Raw genomic sequence first — 17,960 nt, 5'->3', positions numbered from 1 at the left:
AGATGGATTAAATGTTCCAGTCAGAATACATAGGGTAGCTAATGGTTAATAAGACAAGACCTGTATACATGCTGTCTACAAGAGATCCACCTCAGAACAAAAGATACACACAGACTGAAAGTTAAGAGGTGGGAAAAATTATTTCATGCAAATGGAAACAAAACAAAAAAGCCAGGGTAGCAATACTTGTACTGTACAAAATAGACTTTAAAACAAAGGCTATAATAAGAAACAAAGAAGGATATTACATAATGATAAAGGGATCAATTCAACAAGAGGAAATAACCCTCGTAAACATTTATGCACCCAACATAGGAGCACATAAACATAATATATAAAGCAAATCTTGATGGACACAAAAGGAGAGACCAATAGTAATAAAGACACAGTAGGGGACTTTAACAACCTTTTGACATCAATGGATAGATCTTCCAGAAAAAAAATCAACAAGGAAACAATGGCCTTAAATGACATATTAGACTAGTTGGTGTTAATTGATATTTTAAGAGCCTTACACTCTAAAACTGCAGGATATACAATTTTATTATGGACACATGGAGTATTTTCCAGGATATACCACATGTTAAATCATAAAACAAACCTCAGTAAATTTATGGAGTTTGGAATCATTTCAGGCATCTTTTTTGACCATAGTGGTATGAAACTAGAAATCAATTACAGAAATAAAACAGAAAAACACTCAAATACATGGAGGCTAGACAACATTTTATTAAATAGGTTAAAATTGAGATCAAGGAAGACATCAAAAGATACCTTGAGACAAATGAAAATGAAAACACAAAAATCCAGCAAATCTATGGTACACAGCCAAAGCAGTTTTAAAAGGGAAATTCATAACAATACAAGCCTATCTCAAGAAACAAGAAAAATATCAAGTAAACAATCTTATCTTACACCTAAAGCAACTAGTAAAAAAACAATGAGCAAGCCCAAAGTGAGTAGAAGCCCAAAGGTTAGAGCAGAAATAAACAAAATAGAGTCTAAAAAATACAAAAGATCAATGAAACCTAGAGCTGGTTCTCTGGAAAGGTAAGATTGATAAACCTTTAACTAGACTCATCAAGGAAAAGAGAGAGAGAGCCCAAATAAGTAAAGTCAGATGTGAAGTAGAATAAGTAACAACCGACACTACAGAAATACAAAAGATTTTAAGAAAATACTACAAACAATTACATATCAGCAAATTGGACGACCTGTAAGAAATGGATAAACTTCGAGAAACATATAAGCTCCTATGACTGAATCAAGAAAAACAAAATCTGAATAGATCATATACAACCAACAGAATTGAAGCAGTAATAAAAAAAGCTGTCAAGAATAACCCAAGACTGGATGGCTTCATAGGTGAGTTTTACCAAACATTCAAAGAAGAACTAATACCTAGTCTTTTCAAACTTTTCCAAAAAATTCAAGAGGAAGGAAGACTCCTAAGCTCATTTTATGAGGCCAACATTATCCTGATTCCAAAACCAGACAAAAACACTACAAAGAGAGAAAATTATAGGCCAGTACCCTGATGAATATAGATGTAAAAATTGTCAACGAAATGTTAGCAAACTGGATCCAGTAATACATTAAAAAGATCATACACCATGGTCAAGTGAGTTTAGTCCTGGAATGCAAGGTTGGCACAATGTCCATAAATCAACTAATATACCACATAAACAAAATAAAGGATTAAAATCATGTGATCATATTAATAGGTGCAGGAAAAGCATTTGACAAAATCTAGCACCAAGTTATGATAAAAACTTTCAGCAAAGTGGAAATAGAGGGCACAAACCACAACATAATAAAGCCCATGTATGACAGACCTATAGCTAACATTATAATCAACAGGGCAAAACTAAAAGCAGTTCCCCTAAGATCAGGAACAAGACAGGGATGTCCAATTTCACCAGTCGTATTCAACACAGTACTGAAAGTTGTAGCCACAGCAATTAGACAGGAAGAAGAAGAAAATGCATCCAAATTGGAAAGGAGGAAGTAAAACTGTCATTATCCACAGATGACATGATATCATACTTAGGAAACCTTAAAGATTCCACCAAAAAACTTTTAAACCTAATGAATGAATGCAGTAAAGTAGCAGAATACAAAATCAATGCTCAGAAATCAATTGCATTTTTATACACTAGTAATGAACTATCAGAAAGGGAAACTAAAAAAACAGTCCCATTTGCCATTGTATGAAAACAATAAAATACCTCAGAATAAATTTAACCCAAGGAAGAAAAAGGCCTGTACTTGGAAAATTGTAAGACATTGAAGAAAGAAATCAAAGGAGATACCAGTAAACGCAATTTCATACTACATATTTATGATAGGAATAATTAACCTCATTAAAATGTCCATATACTCAAACCAATCCAGCATAATTCCTATCAAAATACCAATGGCATTTTTCGCAGAACTAGAACAAATAATCCAAAAATATGTATGGAAACAAAAGACCCCAAATAGCCATAGCAATCTTGAGAAAGAAGAACAAAGTTGGAGGTATCACACTACCTGATATAAAATTGTACTACAAGGCTATTATAATCAAGATAGCATGGTACCAGCATAAAAACAGACAAATCAATGAAACAGAGTAGAGAGCCTAGAAATAAATCTATGCCTACATGATCAGTTAACATTATGACAAAGGAGGCATGAGCATACAGTGGGGTAAAGACAGTCTATTCAATAGTGTTGTTGGGAAAATTGGACAGATAACATGCAAAAAAATGAAACTAGGCCCCCTTCTTACACCACATACAAGAATAAACTTAAGGAGGAGACTTCAAAATGGCGGAGAAGTGAGTGGAAGTCCTAGGACCAATCTGGAATTACAACTAAACTGTGGAGAAATCACCTGGAAAACAACTGAACAATAGCAAGAGAGGAGCCTTAAAACCTCAGACAGACATTGATGTTAAAGCTGAGGAATCAGCTTTAGCACAACCTAACTGGTAAGAAGCATAGTAGAGGCTCAAGAAGGCAGGTGGGGCGCCCACAGGCGGCAATGCAAGAGGTATATTGAAGCAGCCAGTTGGATCACCCTCAGAAGAGCGGGGTCTAAACCGTAAGCAGGGATCTCCAGCCTGTAGCACCGGACCCCAAAATGTACACAGATAACAGCCAGCTGTGAAAAGCTTCAGTGTGCTCTCTACCTGAGACAGGCAGCTGGAGACGCAAAGAGCCATTTAAAGGGCCAGCGCAAAAATTTGTAGTGGCAGCCACTTACCGTGGGCTCTGGTGGAGGCAGGGGCAGCTCCTGGGCTGGAGCTGCATGAGGAGAGACTGGAGAAGGACCCTTGGGGAAAAGAACTGAGAAAGTGGACGGCGGGGTCCGGGTGCTGACTCACGCCCCATTCTGCAGCTGCCATCTTGCTCAGACAGAGACCACTCCCCCAAAGCTGCAGCAGCGTGAAGGGGCACAATAACCCCGCCCCCAGGAGGCTCAGTCTGGCCCGGTAGTGTGCAGGCCCAGGTGCTGAGTACAGAGCGGTAGTCACAGATAGTCGATCCCTGGCTAAAGGGGACACAGAACGGTCTAGGGATGCTTTATGCAAGTCTAGCGATGGAGGTGTTAGGGAGAGAACTGAGGGAGTGTCTGGGGGGACCCTGGTGCTGACTCCTCCTCTATATGGCAGCAGTCATCTTGCTCAGGAAGACTACTCCCCTGAGTGGCAGCAGCGTGAAAGGACACAATAGCCCCACCCACAGGAGGGACTCTGCCCCACCATGACTGCTGAGGGCAGGGTGACTAGATTAACAACTGGAGGAGACAGACACAGACAGTAGATTCCTGGAAGTCCCTTAAAGACTGCCTAAGGTCAGAAGGGGTCAACAGCTGACATCATCAGAGGCAGATCCAGAAAGAAAGAAAGAAAGAAAAAAAGCGGTCTCCTACGAGAGAAGTTCACACCACAAAGTCAGGAAGTTGAGACAGATCAATTTAAGAAGGAGAAGCAAAGAAGAAGAGTCTCACAAATAATGGGAAGAAAAAGAAACACCACCTCCCCCAGCAAAGGGAAAGGAGGAATCCCCAGAAGTAGAACTAAATGAAATAGAGGCATGTAAACTATCAGATATTGAGTTCTAAACAATGATCCTAAGGAAGCTCAGTGAGCTCACTGAGCTCAAAGTGAATTACCAAAAGTTACAGGGAAACTATGAGGAACTTATTGCAAACTATATCAGCATGAAAAAAGACATAGAAACTATCACTAAGAGACAAGAGGAAGTGAAGAATACAATTTCTGAATTGAAAAACACAGTAGAAGGAATCAAAAGCAGGCTAGATGAGGCAGAGGACTGAATCAGTGAGTTGGAAGACAAGGTAGAAAAAAGCTCCCAGAAAGAGCAAGAAAATGAAAAAAGACTAAAAAAAAAAAAATGAAGAGGCATTAAGAGAAATGCAGGACAACGTGAAATGTAATAACATCCGTATAATAGGTATACCAGGAAGGAGAAGAGGAACAAGGGATAGAGAACCTGTGTGAAAAGGTCATGATGGAAAACTTCCCTAATTGGAGGAGGAAAAAAGTCGCACAAGTCCAGGAAGCAAAGAGGGTCCCATTCAAGAGGAACCCAATGAAGCCCACTCCAAGACACATCATCATTAAAATGACAAACATCAAAGACAAAGAGAGAATCCTAAAGGCAGCAAGGGAGAAACAGGTAGTAACATTACAAGGGAGCCCCGATATGGCTAGCAGCTGACTTCTCAACAGAAACACTACAAGCCAGAAGGGAATGGTAAGAAATATCCCAAGTACTGAAAAGAAAGGTTCTATAGCCAAGACTACTCTACTCAGCAAGGCTCTCAATTAAAATGGAAAGCGAAGTAAATAGTTTCCCAGACAAAGGAATCTTAAAGAATACACCTCCACCAAACCAGCACTATAAGATATGTTAAAGGGACTGCTTTAAGAAGATGAAGAAAAAGAATGAGAAAGCGAGGATCACAGAATTTCCAACTACCTAAAAAAAAAAAAAAGAAACTTAAAATCGATTTAGACTTAAATATAAGCCTTGAATTCATAAAACTATTCGAAGAAAACCTAGGCAGTATTTTATTTGGACATTTCTCTTAATATTTTTGACATCTTTCCTCGGGTAAGGTAAACAAAATAAAAAAAATAAACAAATTGGACTACATCAAACTAAAAAGCTTTTCCACAGCAAGGAAAACAGTCAACAGAATCAGCAGATAGAAGGTATCTGTCATTGAAGCATCCCATCAGATGTTTTGGTTAATATCCAAAATTTATAAAGAACTCAGGCAGTGCGACATCAGCAAAACAAACAATCCAATTAAAAAGTGGGCAGAAGACCTGAAGAGATGAGACTCTTCTCCAAAAAGGACATACAGTTGGCCAGTAGACATATACAAAGATGCTCAACATAACTAATCATCAAAGGAATGTAAATCGAAATCACAATTAGATATTACCTCATACCTTTCAGAAAAGCTATCATTGATAAATTAAACAACAAGTACTGGCGAGGATGTGGAGAAAAGGGAACCCTAGTGTGCTGTTGGTGGGAATGTACCCTGGTGCGGCCACTGTGGAGAACAGTACGGAGAACAGTATGGAAGAGTCCTTAAAAAATTAAAAATGGAACTGCCTTAAGACCAAGTGTTTCTGAACTGGGTATATATGCAAAGAAACCCAAAACACTAATTCAAAAAAATATATCCACCCCATGTTCACTGCAGCATTATTTACAAAAGCCAAAATATGGGAACAACCCAGATGTCCATCAACATACAAGTGTATAAAAAAAGCAGTGGTACATATATACAATGGAATGTTATTTTGCTATAAAAGGAATAAAATCTCATCATTTGTGATAACATTGATGGTCCGAGAGGGTATTACGCTAAGTGAAATAAGCCAGACAGAGAAAGACAAACCATGTGATTTCACTTCTGTGTGGACTCTGAAGAACAAAAAATAAGTGAATAAATAAAACAGAAACAGCCTTATAGCTACAACAGACTGATGGAGGCCAAAGAGAGATGACAGGGGGCGGGTTGGAGGGCAGATAAACAAAGGTTATAGGACTAAGTACTAATTGATAGCGACAAAACAGTCAAGGGCTGTGAGGTGAAGCATTGGAAACGTAGTTAACAACACCGTGATGCCTGTCCATGGTGCCAGGTGGGCACTTGAATTACCTGAGGGACACTTTGTAACCTGTATGGGTGTCTATCTGCTAAGCTGTACAATTGAAACTAATACAAAAGGGTGTTGAATGCAAACTGTAAGTGGAAAATAAAGTTAAAAATACATATATAAAGCAAAAGTAAAATGTCATTTTTATCATACATACATTTTATTATACATACACTTTATATTATACAGGAGTTTATATATTACAGTTTAAGGCATCAGTGATATACTAAAGCCATGCACTCTTAAGCATACGAAAGCCACATACGTGTTGCCAGAAAGTAGATACATTTCCCCCATATTTTAATTGCAGGTGCACTCAAAGTCGTCTTCCAGGCCCAGGTCCTCCTTTGCTCCCCAAGTGGCAGCCAGATACTCTTACAGAGCCATATTACTCTCCTGCCCAGAAGAGCTCTTCTAAGACTTTCTGCTTCACTTTTCAGCAAAAACGAAAGGCCCTGCAGCGGCCGCCAGTGAGCAAACCTGCGCACTGGCCTTGCTTCACCCCCAGCTGCTGACCTCTCTCTTTCTGCCCCAGCACACCGACCGCTGCTGTCGGGGAAGGTGCCAGGCAGCTCCTGCCTCAGGCCCTTGGTGCTCGCTGCTCCCTCCACTGCCAGTGGTCCCCGTGGCTTCCTGCAGACGGCCTTCCAGTCATCACCTCCCCTCAGCTTTTTCGTGTTCACGCTGTTTATTGTGAACTGAAACCTCTTCCGTTTCCTTAAGCTCTTCCTGTCCTCTTTACGGCTTTATGATCTATGGTCAGAAGCATATGTTTTCCATCATATACACAAAATATGTTTTCATTTCATTTATACTTAAAACAATATAGTTTAAAATTATATTTACATTTTAAAATAAATTTAGTTTACTAAAATCTATGTATTTATGTAGTTAAAAAAACATTTTCCACCGTAAGTTCAGCCAGCTGTGAGTTGGGGCTTTCCTTCTGTGCCGTCCCCTGCTCTGTCCCCATCTGTGAGGACAGCGTTGGCCCTGGGTGGGTGCTCAGTGCACAGCGATCGGAGGCGTGAAAAGGTGAATCTCTCAGACCCTCCTGATGCGCCACTCCCACCAACCTCAGAGGAATTCTCTCTGATGTGTAATTTAGAATCCTTTTATCCACACCCTGCTTACCATGGCTAATATTGAAAAGGTGATGGAGCAAATGCTGCGGAGGATGTAGAGCAACTGGAGCATCGTCTGCAGCTGTGGGGAGGAGAAAAGGCAGAGGCCTTGTTCCGCTCCTAGGTGTTTGCAGGCACGTGTGCACGTGCAGATGTGTTTGTGACGCTTGAGGACAGCTTTGCTTCCTAGCCCCATACTAGAGACTACGCAAATGCCCGTCAGCCGATGGGCGGGTGGTGAAACCTGGGTGTGTCACAGGTAGGGGGCGCTGCAGGGCGGTAACCAGGAGCGAGGGGCCGACCTGTGCCGCGACACAGCTGGCTCTCAGGGCCCTCAGTCTGCATGAAAACAGCCAGGTGCAGCAAGCACCTGCTGGATGGCTGCGTGCCTATGTGTTGTGCAATGTGCCAGCCAGTGCGCTGTGACCAGAGGCAGGCTGTCCAGGCTGAGCCGTGTCAGGAGGGCGGTGACGGGCACGGATGTGTGGGCCCCTCAATGCTCGTTGAGCTGACACTTCAAATGGATGAGTTTATTGCGCATGAATTATACCTTGAGAGAAATGATATAAGACATTTTTAGCTGTGTTACTTCTTTTCAAAATGGCTTTAGCTTGAGCCACGTGTAACTTAATTTCTTTAATAAGTTGATCTAACAATCTACTCCCATTGATAATGCCTACTTTAGGGGTTTCTTTTAAAACTGGATCAGTTATGAAATATTGTCAAGCATCAACATTCATACAAAAACAATTAAGCAAAAACAGAAAGCTGACTCATGGACATGGACAGCAACGTGGTGGTTGTGGTGGGTGGGGGCGTGTAAGTGGTAATGGGAAAAAATAGAATTAAAATTTTTAAAAAGGCAAAGCTAAGCAGAAATTTTGATGTGTTCAATTCAACAATACTGAAAGTAGGTGGTATTATCACACATTTTATAGACAGCAAAACTATCTTAAAAAGTTAAGGAACTTGCTCAGAACAGTGCAGTAAATGACGCAGGTCAGATGTGAACCCGAGGCCGCTGGACTCCAGCCGAGTTTTCTGTCTCTCTGTGGCTCTTCTCACACACTCCTGTCTTTCCCATTAAACTGATATGTCATTTTGGATGTAATTCGCTTTAAACATTCTTTGTGTCTTAGATCTTTACTATCTCGGATGGGCTACATATCATTAGACATTTCAGAAACTTATCAAATATTGTGATTTATTTTTGTAGGTAAAATTCACAAATTAAATGATAAAAATTTAGGAATATTTTTCTTTCATGAAGTTTATTCATACATATTTTTAGGGTAGCACTTTGTTACGGTTTTTGAATATTTCTAAATGTAAGTTTTTTCTAAAGGGAGTTCATGTGGCTTGTCATGCGAGTAAAAAGAACTTTCAAAGCTGTATTTGTTACAAACCACCCTTGGGCGGCACCACTTGCCACGTCTAGCATAAGCTTCTGACTTGTCACCCGAGGGGTCACGCTTCTGCTCCTCGCCCTGCCCGTAGGTCGTGCGATACCTGGCAGGCTGTGGACTGCAGAGCTGCCAGATGCTGGTGTCCAGGGGGTACCCGGACATTGGGTGGAACCCCGTCGAAGGGGAGCGGTACCTGGACTTCCTCCGATTCGCTGTCTTCTGTAACGGTAGGACTGGCTGCCGTGGGGTCCTCTTCGGTCATTGGTACAACTGCATAAAAATAGTTATCAAAATAATGATCTAACCCGGTACTGTCATGAAGGAAGAAGTAAATATTAGGAAAGAAATTGAGTATTTTATAATCATTTTTTACAGTTAACAGTTTATTTTACAATATTTGTTTTGATAGTGATGCTATACATCATTATTAGAATAAAAAAGTTTGGAACGTATATTCAGATACATTTTTGTAATTGGATTCTAATAATGCCTAGGACTATGGCTTCGAATAATACTTTGCTTTGAAAATTTTAAGTGCAAGAACAGAAAATGACTGTCTTGTGCATGAAAAACTGGTAACCTGAGTTTAGTTTTGGCTTTACCACCGTGCTCATTGGTTTTAGTTATTTTTCTCTAAATGTAAATGAATTAACATGACGTCCGTGTGGCCCACGGTGTGTGCTTACCCAGGGGAGAGCGTGGAGGAGAACGCGAATGTCGTGGTGCGGCTGCTCATCCGGAGGCCCGAGTGCTTCGGCCCCGCTCTGCGGGGGGAGGGCGGGAACGGTCTTCTGGCGGCCGTGGAAGAGGCCATCAAAATAGCTGAGGACCCTTCTCGAGATGGCCCGTCACCAACCAGCGGGTCCAGCAGAGCCCCGTAGGTCTAATACACACACTCTTGGGAGTAAATTGTGCTGCTTGACTTGAAACTGTACAACATGGAATTTGCATTCCGTTAATTGCAACATAACTCATGATATCTCCCCTTGAAAGTCAAGGATATTGGATGTGGAAGAGTGGGTGGGATTTGCTGCTGGAACAGGCTGGGTGCACAGAGGGGACCTGCGGGAGGCTGGCTTTAGTAGAGGAATTAGGTTGTGGGACCTAATTGTACTTAGTGACTTTTCCCTGGGACTCTGAAAAATCTGGTTCTTCCAGGTGATGGCAGTAGGGCTTCACGGGAGGCCAGTTAGAATGCGTTCAGACAGTCATAAAAGAGGAAGAGACCGCCAGCAGGAGAGTTGGGGGCCTTAGTCCAGGGATGGGCGTGGCCTGGTGTTCGGAGTGAAACACTCGGCTCAAGCCTTGGTGACAGAGGGGAGACGATAACCCCTTACGTGTGTCCACAGTGTGGGTTGTTAGTGCTTTGTTTCATCCATGGACATAGGTCGTTCCAGGCATGTTGCTCCTACTTTTTAAACCTGGGAGGTGACCATCCTGCTAGGGAGTCATATATCCCCACTGCTGGCACTATTGGTAGAGAAATAACAGGGCCTATTGGAGGCAAAGTTCCAAACTTCCAAGTGGCCCTGCGAACCCTGCTGACGTGTAGCCTGGACCCAGGTGTTCTGTCCACTCCAGTCCAGGGCTCCAGACTGGGAGGGCTGCTGGGAGTGGGTTGGTGGGTAAGAGCCGAGTGAGTGGAGTCACATTTGTGCAGGGCTTGCTCTGGGGAAAACACTGCACTGGATGCCTTTCATATGTGACCTTCTAGGACAGACTTTTGTCACCTTTTCTCTAAATGTATCTGTTCACAAAAGTGTTCCAAACTTACCAAATCCTTCCGTCAACTATTTTCTTTGTTAATAAGCTGCTGCTACAAATGAGCACACTCATCACATTGGCAATTCCTCTTTTTCCCTTTTGAAAGGACCTTCGTATTCAGGTTCCCACAAGTGTGTTCTTGTTGATAGAATCTCAAATTGGGTCTTCAACAAACTGTCATTTTGCTTTAAAACGTCCAGCTGTAAATTAAACACACACACGAAAAGCATCAGAGTGAATTACCTGGTGGTCCTGTCCCCTGAGGATACGCGGTAAACCAGGAGCATGGTTCTGTTATCCCTGTTTGATTTGCCTTCTGTTTCTTTGGGATGATCCGCGAAAGTGACACAGAAGAGGAGGACGACACTGTCCACATGGGGAATGCCATCATGACCTTTTACGCGGCCTTGATTGACCTGCTGGGGCGCTGTGCCCCTGAAATGCACGTAAGTGCCCAGGGCCAAGCAGCCCCCTGCTCCTCTGTGGGGAGACAGCAGAGGGAGAGGGGTCCCCGCAGCGCCAGGCATGGCTCTTCGTGCTCTTGAAAGGTCACAGGGCAGCCTAATTGCCGAATGAGAGTGAGTGTAGCTGGAAAGGTCTTGCTGGTTGTAAAAATTAGCAGTGGGATTTGAGCGCAGGCCGTCAGTAGAACGGTCAGTTCCCGACCGCTCTCTGGAGCTCGACTGGCCTCCGGCCCTGGGAGAAGAAGAGAACGCGTTTTCTCTACCTATCGCCCTCTCCTATTTCAGCATACGCAGAAAAGGCCGCTTCTGTTGAATCCTTTTCTTGCTGTACAGCATTTAGTCCGCATGAGGGAGCTGCTCTGTGCGGGGCCCTAGTGTGGGGAAGTGCGTCGGGTGGGTTGCGGGGGAGAGAGCTATTCAGCCTAGATCAATTAGTGTTTTCTGGCCTTTCTGACCAAGATGAAATTAAAGTTTCATGAATCAATACTTAACTTTTACTCTGAAATACGTCCTGACATTGTCATCTTTATTTTTCCATCTATGCTGTTTCATTCTATTATATTCATTTAAAAAATGCTTGCCAGGGCCCGTAGCATTAGCCTCGTTGCCTGCTCGTGGGAAGCGAGGTGGGGTTTGGTTACGTGGGGCGGAAGATGAACTCACTTCCAGGCTGGTCCACGCAGTGAGTGGGCGGCTGGCGTTTACAGGTCACACTGTCTCCCACCCTGAGCATCTGTGGGATTTTTGTTTTCTGGGATTTTCCTGAGCGGGGGCAGTGTCTCTCACACCCATTGGTTAAAACTTTCCTGCTTTCTGGATATAATTTGTTGTTGTGAATGGAGAGGAATCACAGGATGGAGAAATGTCAGAATATTAGAAAACCTAATTCCTGATTTTTATAAAAACTTCACTTGCTGTTGATGTGATTTTAATCATATAAATAGACTTTCAAAAATCTTTATTCTGGAAGTGATTATAGAGAAATACCTTTATCATCACAATATTTGTTCTTTGCCTGGCAGGGTGTCCAACCCGGGGCCCAGAATAGCTGTGAATGTGGCCCGACACAAAATTGTAAATTTAAGAAAAACCTTTTTTTTTTTTTTTTTGTGCTCATCAGTTTTTGTTAGTGTTTGTATATTTAATGTATGGCCCAAAACAACTCTTCTTCTTCCAGTGTGGCCCAGAGACGCCAAAAGGTTGGACACCCCTGTAAGTAAAAGATCAAAGGAACCAAGGAAGGAAGTACGCTAACAAATGGAAGTCTCTTGTCTTGTCATATTATGGCGGAGAGATCTAAGTGACTTAACAAGGGACTCACCTTGGCACTTCTGATGTTTATTAGTCTTAGTAGCTGTCATCTGAGGACCCCTGTGTGTCAGAACTTGTGCTTGTGTTTCACACCCTGTGCTGAGGGACACAGACACCTGCCTGGCTCTGAGGCCTGTGGTCTGTCCTGGGGGCTGGCCCAGGTCCTTTGCTCTCTCAGAGCTGTGTCTTCATAGGTATTTCATTAGCCAGTGATGGTCTCAAAGACCTGTTAGATTCATGATCTCCATTTACCTCCATATTGTGAACCCATCCTTGGGAGAAATCAGGGTGGGCTTATAGATGGATATGCAATTATATTTTCATTACAAAGCAAGAAAAGCTAAATCAATCATAAATATTAGTATATGTCCATGGCCTAAAGATAATGAATTCCTTTGCATTATTACTCATGTTGTGGATAGGTATCTGCATGTAATTTTGGTGAGATAAGCATTAATAGACTTTTTAGAATCTCAATATTTTTTCAGTACCTCAAAGAGGATAGAAACTACTATTTTGACGGGTCGACCAGCTGACCTAGACCATAGTATGTAACTCAGTGTATGTTGATGTCAATGAAAAGTGTGTAGGCAAGTAAATATCTGTCTGTAAGCCTGAAAACAGTTTTTGAGCGAGGTCTATCTACCTTTATATATTTGCTTAACAGAAAATCATTTTAGACTCAGATACCCAAGCTTCAACTTGTAGATAGAACTCTAACATTCATTTTGCGAAGTGATTCTAATGTTCCTTTGTTTTTCTTCCTGTAGTTGATTCATGCTGGTAAGGGAGAAGCCATCAGGATCAGATCCATTTTGAGATCCCTCATCCCATTGGGCGACTTGGTAGGAGTGATCAGCATCGCCTTCCCGATGCCCACAGTAGCCAAAGGTGAGGCCTGCTCTTTGTAGGTCAGTAGGATGTTGGATGACATATGTCACCGGTGCTCAGAATCTCCCTCCCTGCTGCCTGGGGACACTACTTAACTTTCTTTAAAACAAGAAAAGAACCATAAAGTGCATAATTTTGTAAAATATTTCCTAGTCTCATTGCATTTAAACAGCTGTATTTCCAATTAGGAAAGAAGCCCTTCAGCTGTTGCACCTGATTTCCCTGCTGCTATTCTTTGGGCCCAGAGTTGCCTGTCTTTCTTGACCACAATTCCTTAACTCATTCTGTCTGATAGTTTTCATAGTCACTTTTTTATTGTTCCCTGCCCCACCCCCAAAATGGCGATCATAGCTTTGGGCTTAGAGATTTAAAAATTGCCAGTATGTTGAAAGAAGTTCTTTTTTCAAGACCGAGGAGAAAATGTTTTTAAAATAATTTTCTTCTGCTTGACCCCAATGCTTATTGTCCTTATCCAACATGCCATTTTTTTGGTGTGGAAACTGCTTGGGATTAGTTTTCCAACTTTAACTCAAAAGCATGTTTAATAAAGTCAGCCTCCTATCTAAAGATCAGTACCTCTACTTGATATTAGCTAAGGGCCTTCCTCAAACATTTTATCACACTTCTAGAACAGGAGTGTGGCCCAGAGTAACAGTGGAAGAGGGAGGGGTTCAGAAACCTTGAAGGCAAGCAGCTGTCTCAGGAGCACACAGGAGACTTCGCTCCCACAGTTCTGGGTGCAGGCAGGTCAGACAAAGTCCGAGGCAGTTAATTCTGACACAAGAACCCTGCAGACCCCAAGGGTAAAGCCAGTGCCCTGGCGTCCTCAGTCCAGTTCACAGACGAGATGTCTGAGAGGAGGCCGTCTGTGGGCTTTGTTGTCTTCAGGGGCTTGAGGAGATGGCGAATAGACTGCAGCCTCTGTAGCACATCAGGGAGTTCAGGGTCCCAGGTGGATGCAGTCATCACATTCCTTAAAAGGATGAGTGTTTAAAACACAAACTTACCTTAGGGTCAGTGAGTTGCTCACCATTTTCTTAAGCTCAGCTATATGTTAAAATAATAGAATCTGATACATTTAAATTTTGTGTCGATTTTTAGGAGACTTGAGCTAGAATTTCATATAGGCTTTTAATGGAAAATTTTAAGTCCTGGCTGGGTAGCTCAGTTGGTTAGAGTGTCGTCCTGATGCGCCAAGGTTGTGGGTTTGATCCTGGGTCAGGGCACATACAAGAATCAACCAATGAATGTATGAATAAGTCGAACAACAAATCGTTGTTTTTCTCTCTCTCTCCCCCCGTCTCTCTCTCAAATCAATAAATACAAGAGAAAATTTTAGTGCACTGATTTAACACTAGGTTGAATCAGTTTTGTTTGGATTTTAAATCCAATTTTAGTTGGTTTACATTTAAATTTGCCAATTAATAGGTGAAAAACATTAGTTTTTAATTTTTAATCTCATTTCCTTTAAAACATTGTTATTTGCTTATTTTCATGATGAAAATATCAAATTCATTCATTGACTATGAATGAAAACAAAAAGTTTGTTTTGGAATGATTATGGTCATGTATCACCTTTATTTGAGTCCTTCTTTGTTCAAGGTTGCGTCATTAGTAAAGAGTCTGTGGTGTTCTTTGTGGAACCTCTGGAGAGTTACGAGCAGCATTTGGCATAATTATCACATGGCCAAACAGGAAACACACTGTCCCAATACTTAAATTGACGCACAGTCCCATAATTCCTCATATGAATGGTCCCCAACTTATGAATCTATGGACTTGTAATAAGGGGTATAGTAATTTATATAGGCATCAACACTGGTTGTTGATAGAGAAAATAATATGGCTCTCAAATATGTTTTTTTTAAAAAAAGATTTTATTGATTTATTTTTAGAGAAAGAGGAAAGGAGAGAGGAAGAGAGAAAGAAACATTGATGTGTGACAGATACATCGATCGATTGCCTCTCACACGCCCCCAGCTGGGGACCTAGCAGGAAACCCAGGCACATGCCCCTACTGGGAATCGAACCGGCAACCTTTCGGTTCACAGGCTGGCATTCAATCCACTGAGCCACACCAGTCAGGGCTCAAACATGTTTTAAATGTTGTTGATTCTACTATAATTATGGCCATGAAACAAAATTCATTTGAAAGTCAAACTGGTTTCATAGAGTTGTTTCATCATTTTGTAATTATCCTATAAATATGTAAATTTGCCATGATTATCACATAGTGGATTATGAGTTTTATTAATGTATAAAAGATGCTCCTATTCTTGAAAAGAGTCAAAACCTTACTTTACATTTTAACTTTTCATAGATTTAACTCCTAACTTCACAATGTGGATTTAGAATACCTTTTGTTCCCTTCTCAGTATCTAGCATAATGCTATGTCCTTATCACATATGTAGTTAACAAATGGACATGCAAATCGTGTTTAAATGACCTCGGATTTAAATTGCACCATCACATGTCCTCAGCAAGTTCGCAGCATTTGCTTGTTCAGTAGAATAACAGAAAACCATCCGACAGAGAGCTTGACTGAAAATGCGGGGAGGCTGGAAAGCAGCTGTCGGTAACTGCCTCCGGGATGGCAGGGCCACTGACTGCAGCGTGTCGCCTTCTCTCTTTTAGATGGGAATGTGGTGGAGCCTGACATGTCTGCGGGGTTTTGCCCAGATCACAAGGCAGCCATGGTTTTGTTCCTTGACAGGGTCTATGGAATTGAGGTTCAAGATTTTCTCCTCCATCTCCTAGAGGTTGGCTTTCTGCCAGATCTCCGGGCCGCCGCTTCCTTAGACACGGTAATGATGTGAGCTGCTGGCTTCCTTGACTTTTGACTCTTCAGTTTCTGGCTTGTGATACTTTTTTCATAGATGTATTTATTCATTTATTTATTGTCACCAAATGTTTATTGAATACCTATTACATTTTTAGGCAAACAATGGGTAAACAGAAAATAAAATAGACTCTTTCCTCAAGGAATTCGTTGACCAGTGGAGGAGACTACAGCCTGAAGAATGAGATAAGAATTCTGATCAGGTGCAATGGAATACAGGAAGAAATTCACATAAACCTGATTTGGGAGGCCCCAATGGCTCCTGATAACCTCTGGGTTGACCTAAACAACTATTCTTCTCAATAAAGCAGTTAGAGTATTAAGGTTTGACAGACATTGAGTGATGTAATTACAGTAGCATTCTTCTGTATTTCATTACAGTAGCATTCATTAACAAATGAATGTTAAGTACAGATGGATTAAAATCTGTCCTGAGTACCCAGTGGCCCACATCGAGAATCTGCCATTATCAGTGTGAATGTTTTGTTTGAAAGACTATGGAATAAGTTGTAGCTCTAAATATTGTCTAGTAGTCTTAATAGTACCTTATTTTGTTCTCAGCTAAATGAGTCTTTTTGATTGCAGGGGGAAATAGGTTTTTAGTTGGCAATAGCTCTTTTGTTAAAACCATGAGATGAGACTAGTCATAAACATGAAACTTAAATTTTTTCTTTGGGTATGTTCCCATGAAATTCTGGACCTAAATAATAGAGATAATAACAGTAGACAAAGAGCCCTTGATTAATGATGCTGACAGACATGAGCAGAAATATCAATATCAATAGTATTCATAAATAGACTTCAGAGTTTATTAATATGAGGTACATTCTGAGGATAAACTCTTTTCTTCCTCTAGTAGAGTATTCATATCCTTTGATATCATTACTGTCTTTATCTTTCATTTCTCCTACTATTTATATTTTGTTGTAGAATAAGCACCTCTTGGCTCTTGTGCTCTTTGAGGAAATAATCACTTTATTTTTATTACTGATAAGCAGTTGAAAGTTGACTGCTTTTATTGGTAAAAATACGTGAACCACATTTAAAGGTACAACTGAAGAATAGATTTCCATGTTTCATATTTTTGTCATTTTCTAGATGGTGAAATAGAACATGTCAAAGATGTTGCTCCCCAAAGGCAAACGACTTTCTGTTGTTTCTCTCCAACTGCCTCCCAGGCTGCCTTGAGTGCTACGGACATGGCCTTGGCCCTGAACCGCTACCTCTGCACAGCCGTGCTGCCTTTGCTGAGGAGGTGCGCCCCGCTCTTCGCTGGCACCGAGCACCATGCTTCGCTCATCGACTCGCTGCTCCACACTGTGTACAGGCTGTCTAAGGGCTGCTCGCTGACCAGGGCCCAGCGGGACTCCATTGAAGTTTGCTTGCTGTCAATTTGCGGGTGAGTGGGCGCCAACCCTACCCCAAGCCTCCTCCTGTTTAAGGAAGAGGATTTCTTTGTGGCCCTTGACAGATTGTTAGGAATTTTGGAAACAATTTCCATACAAAACTTAATTTCTTTTAGGAAGTCCTCTGTACTGACGTGTGAGTCAGCTCAGGAGTGTCCCCCCAGCCCCCGGATGTGGCGCTGGACCAACTGTGCTCTCCTGGGTGTTGGTGGGTGAGGTGACTGAGAGGCATCCCTGGCCACTTCAGTGTCAGATTAATGGATCCTCCCCTTTTGACTGTATGAGGTTTAAAATCCTCCTCCAGGATAGAAAAAGAAGAGATCCTATTAAATATAAGTAATAATACAGTATAATGTGGAAGCGTTACTTCTGTGTGGCAGTGATGAAGGCCGACTCTTTCCGCCAGCTGGGGAAACCGCTTTCTGTAGGTTGACGTCTTCATGTGTCTTCCTGAGAGAACCAGGAACACATTTCCTCCCTCTGACATGCTGACCGTGAAAGGGACACTCTCTGGGGGCCCTAGTGAGGACGGAGCTCCTTTCTGACTGGACAGGAGCTGTGGG

The 17,960-nt window shown here is 41.8% G+C and overlaps 1 protein-coding gene across 1 annotated transcript in view; it reads left to right on the top strand.

The window, feature by feature from the left end:
* Positions 1–17,960, top strand: part of RYR2 (ryanodine receptor 2) — a 558,936-nt gene that overhangs the window by 379,326 nt on the left and 161,650 nt on the right. The window contains exons 44-49 of the mRNA XM_054584705.1: positions 8,813–8,948; positions 9,412–9,598; positions 10,829–10,931; positions 13,031–13,151; positions 15,787–15,956; positions 17,170–17,390. Of these exons, the coding sequence (XP_054440680.1) occupies positions 8,813–8,948; positions 9,412–9,598; positions 10,829–10,931; positions 13,031–13,151; positions 15,787–15,956; positions 17,170–17,390 (938 nt within the window). The remainder of the gene's footprint in view (positions 1–8,812; positions 8,949–9,411; positions 9,599–10,828; positions 10,932–13,030; positions 13,152–15,786; positions 15,957–17,169; positions 17,391–17,960) is intronic.

The sequence above is a fragment of the Pteronotus mesoamericanus genome, unplaced genomic scaffold (assembly GCF_021234165.1).
Source record: "Pteronotus mesoamericanus isolate MK-2021 breed Mesoamerican mustached bat unplaced genomic scaffold, CSHL_Meso_final contig_120, whole genome shotgun sequence".
Lineage (NCBI taxonomy): Eukaryota > Metazoa > Chordata > Mammalia > Chiroptera > Mormoopidae > Pteronotus > Pteronotus mesoamericanus.
The sequence above is the reverse complement of the archived record's forward strand: the minus strand, read 5'-3'. Positions and strand labels throughout refer to the sequence as shown.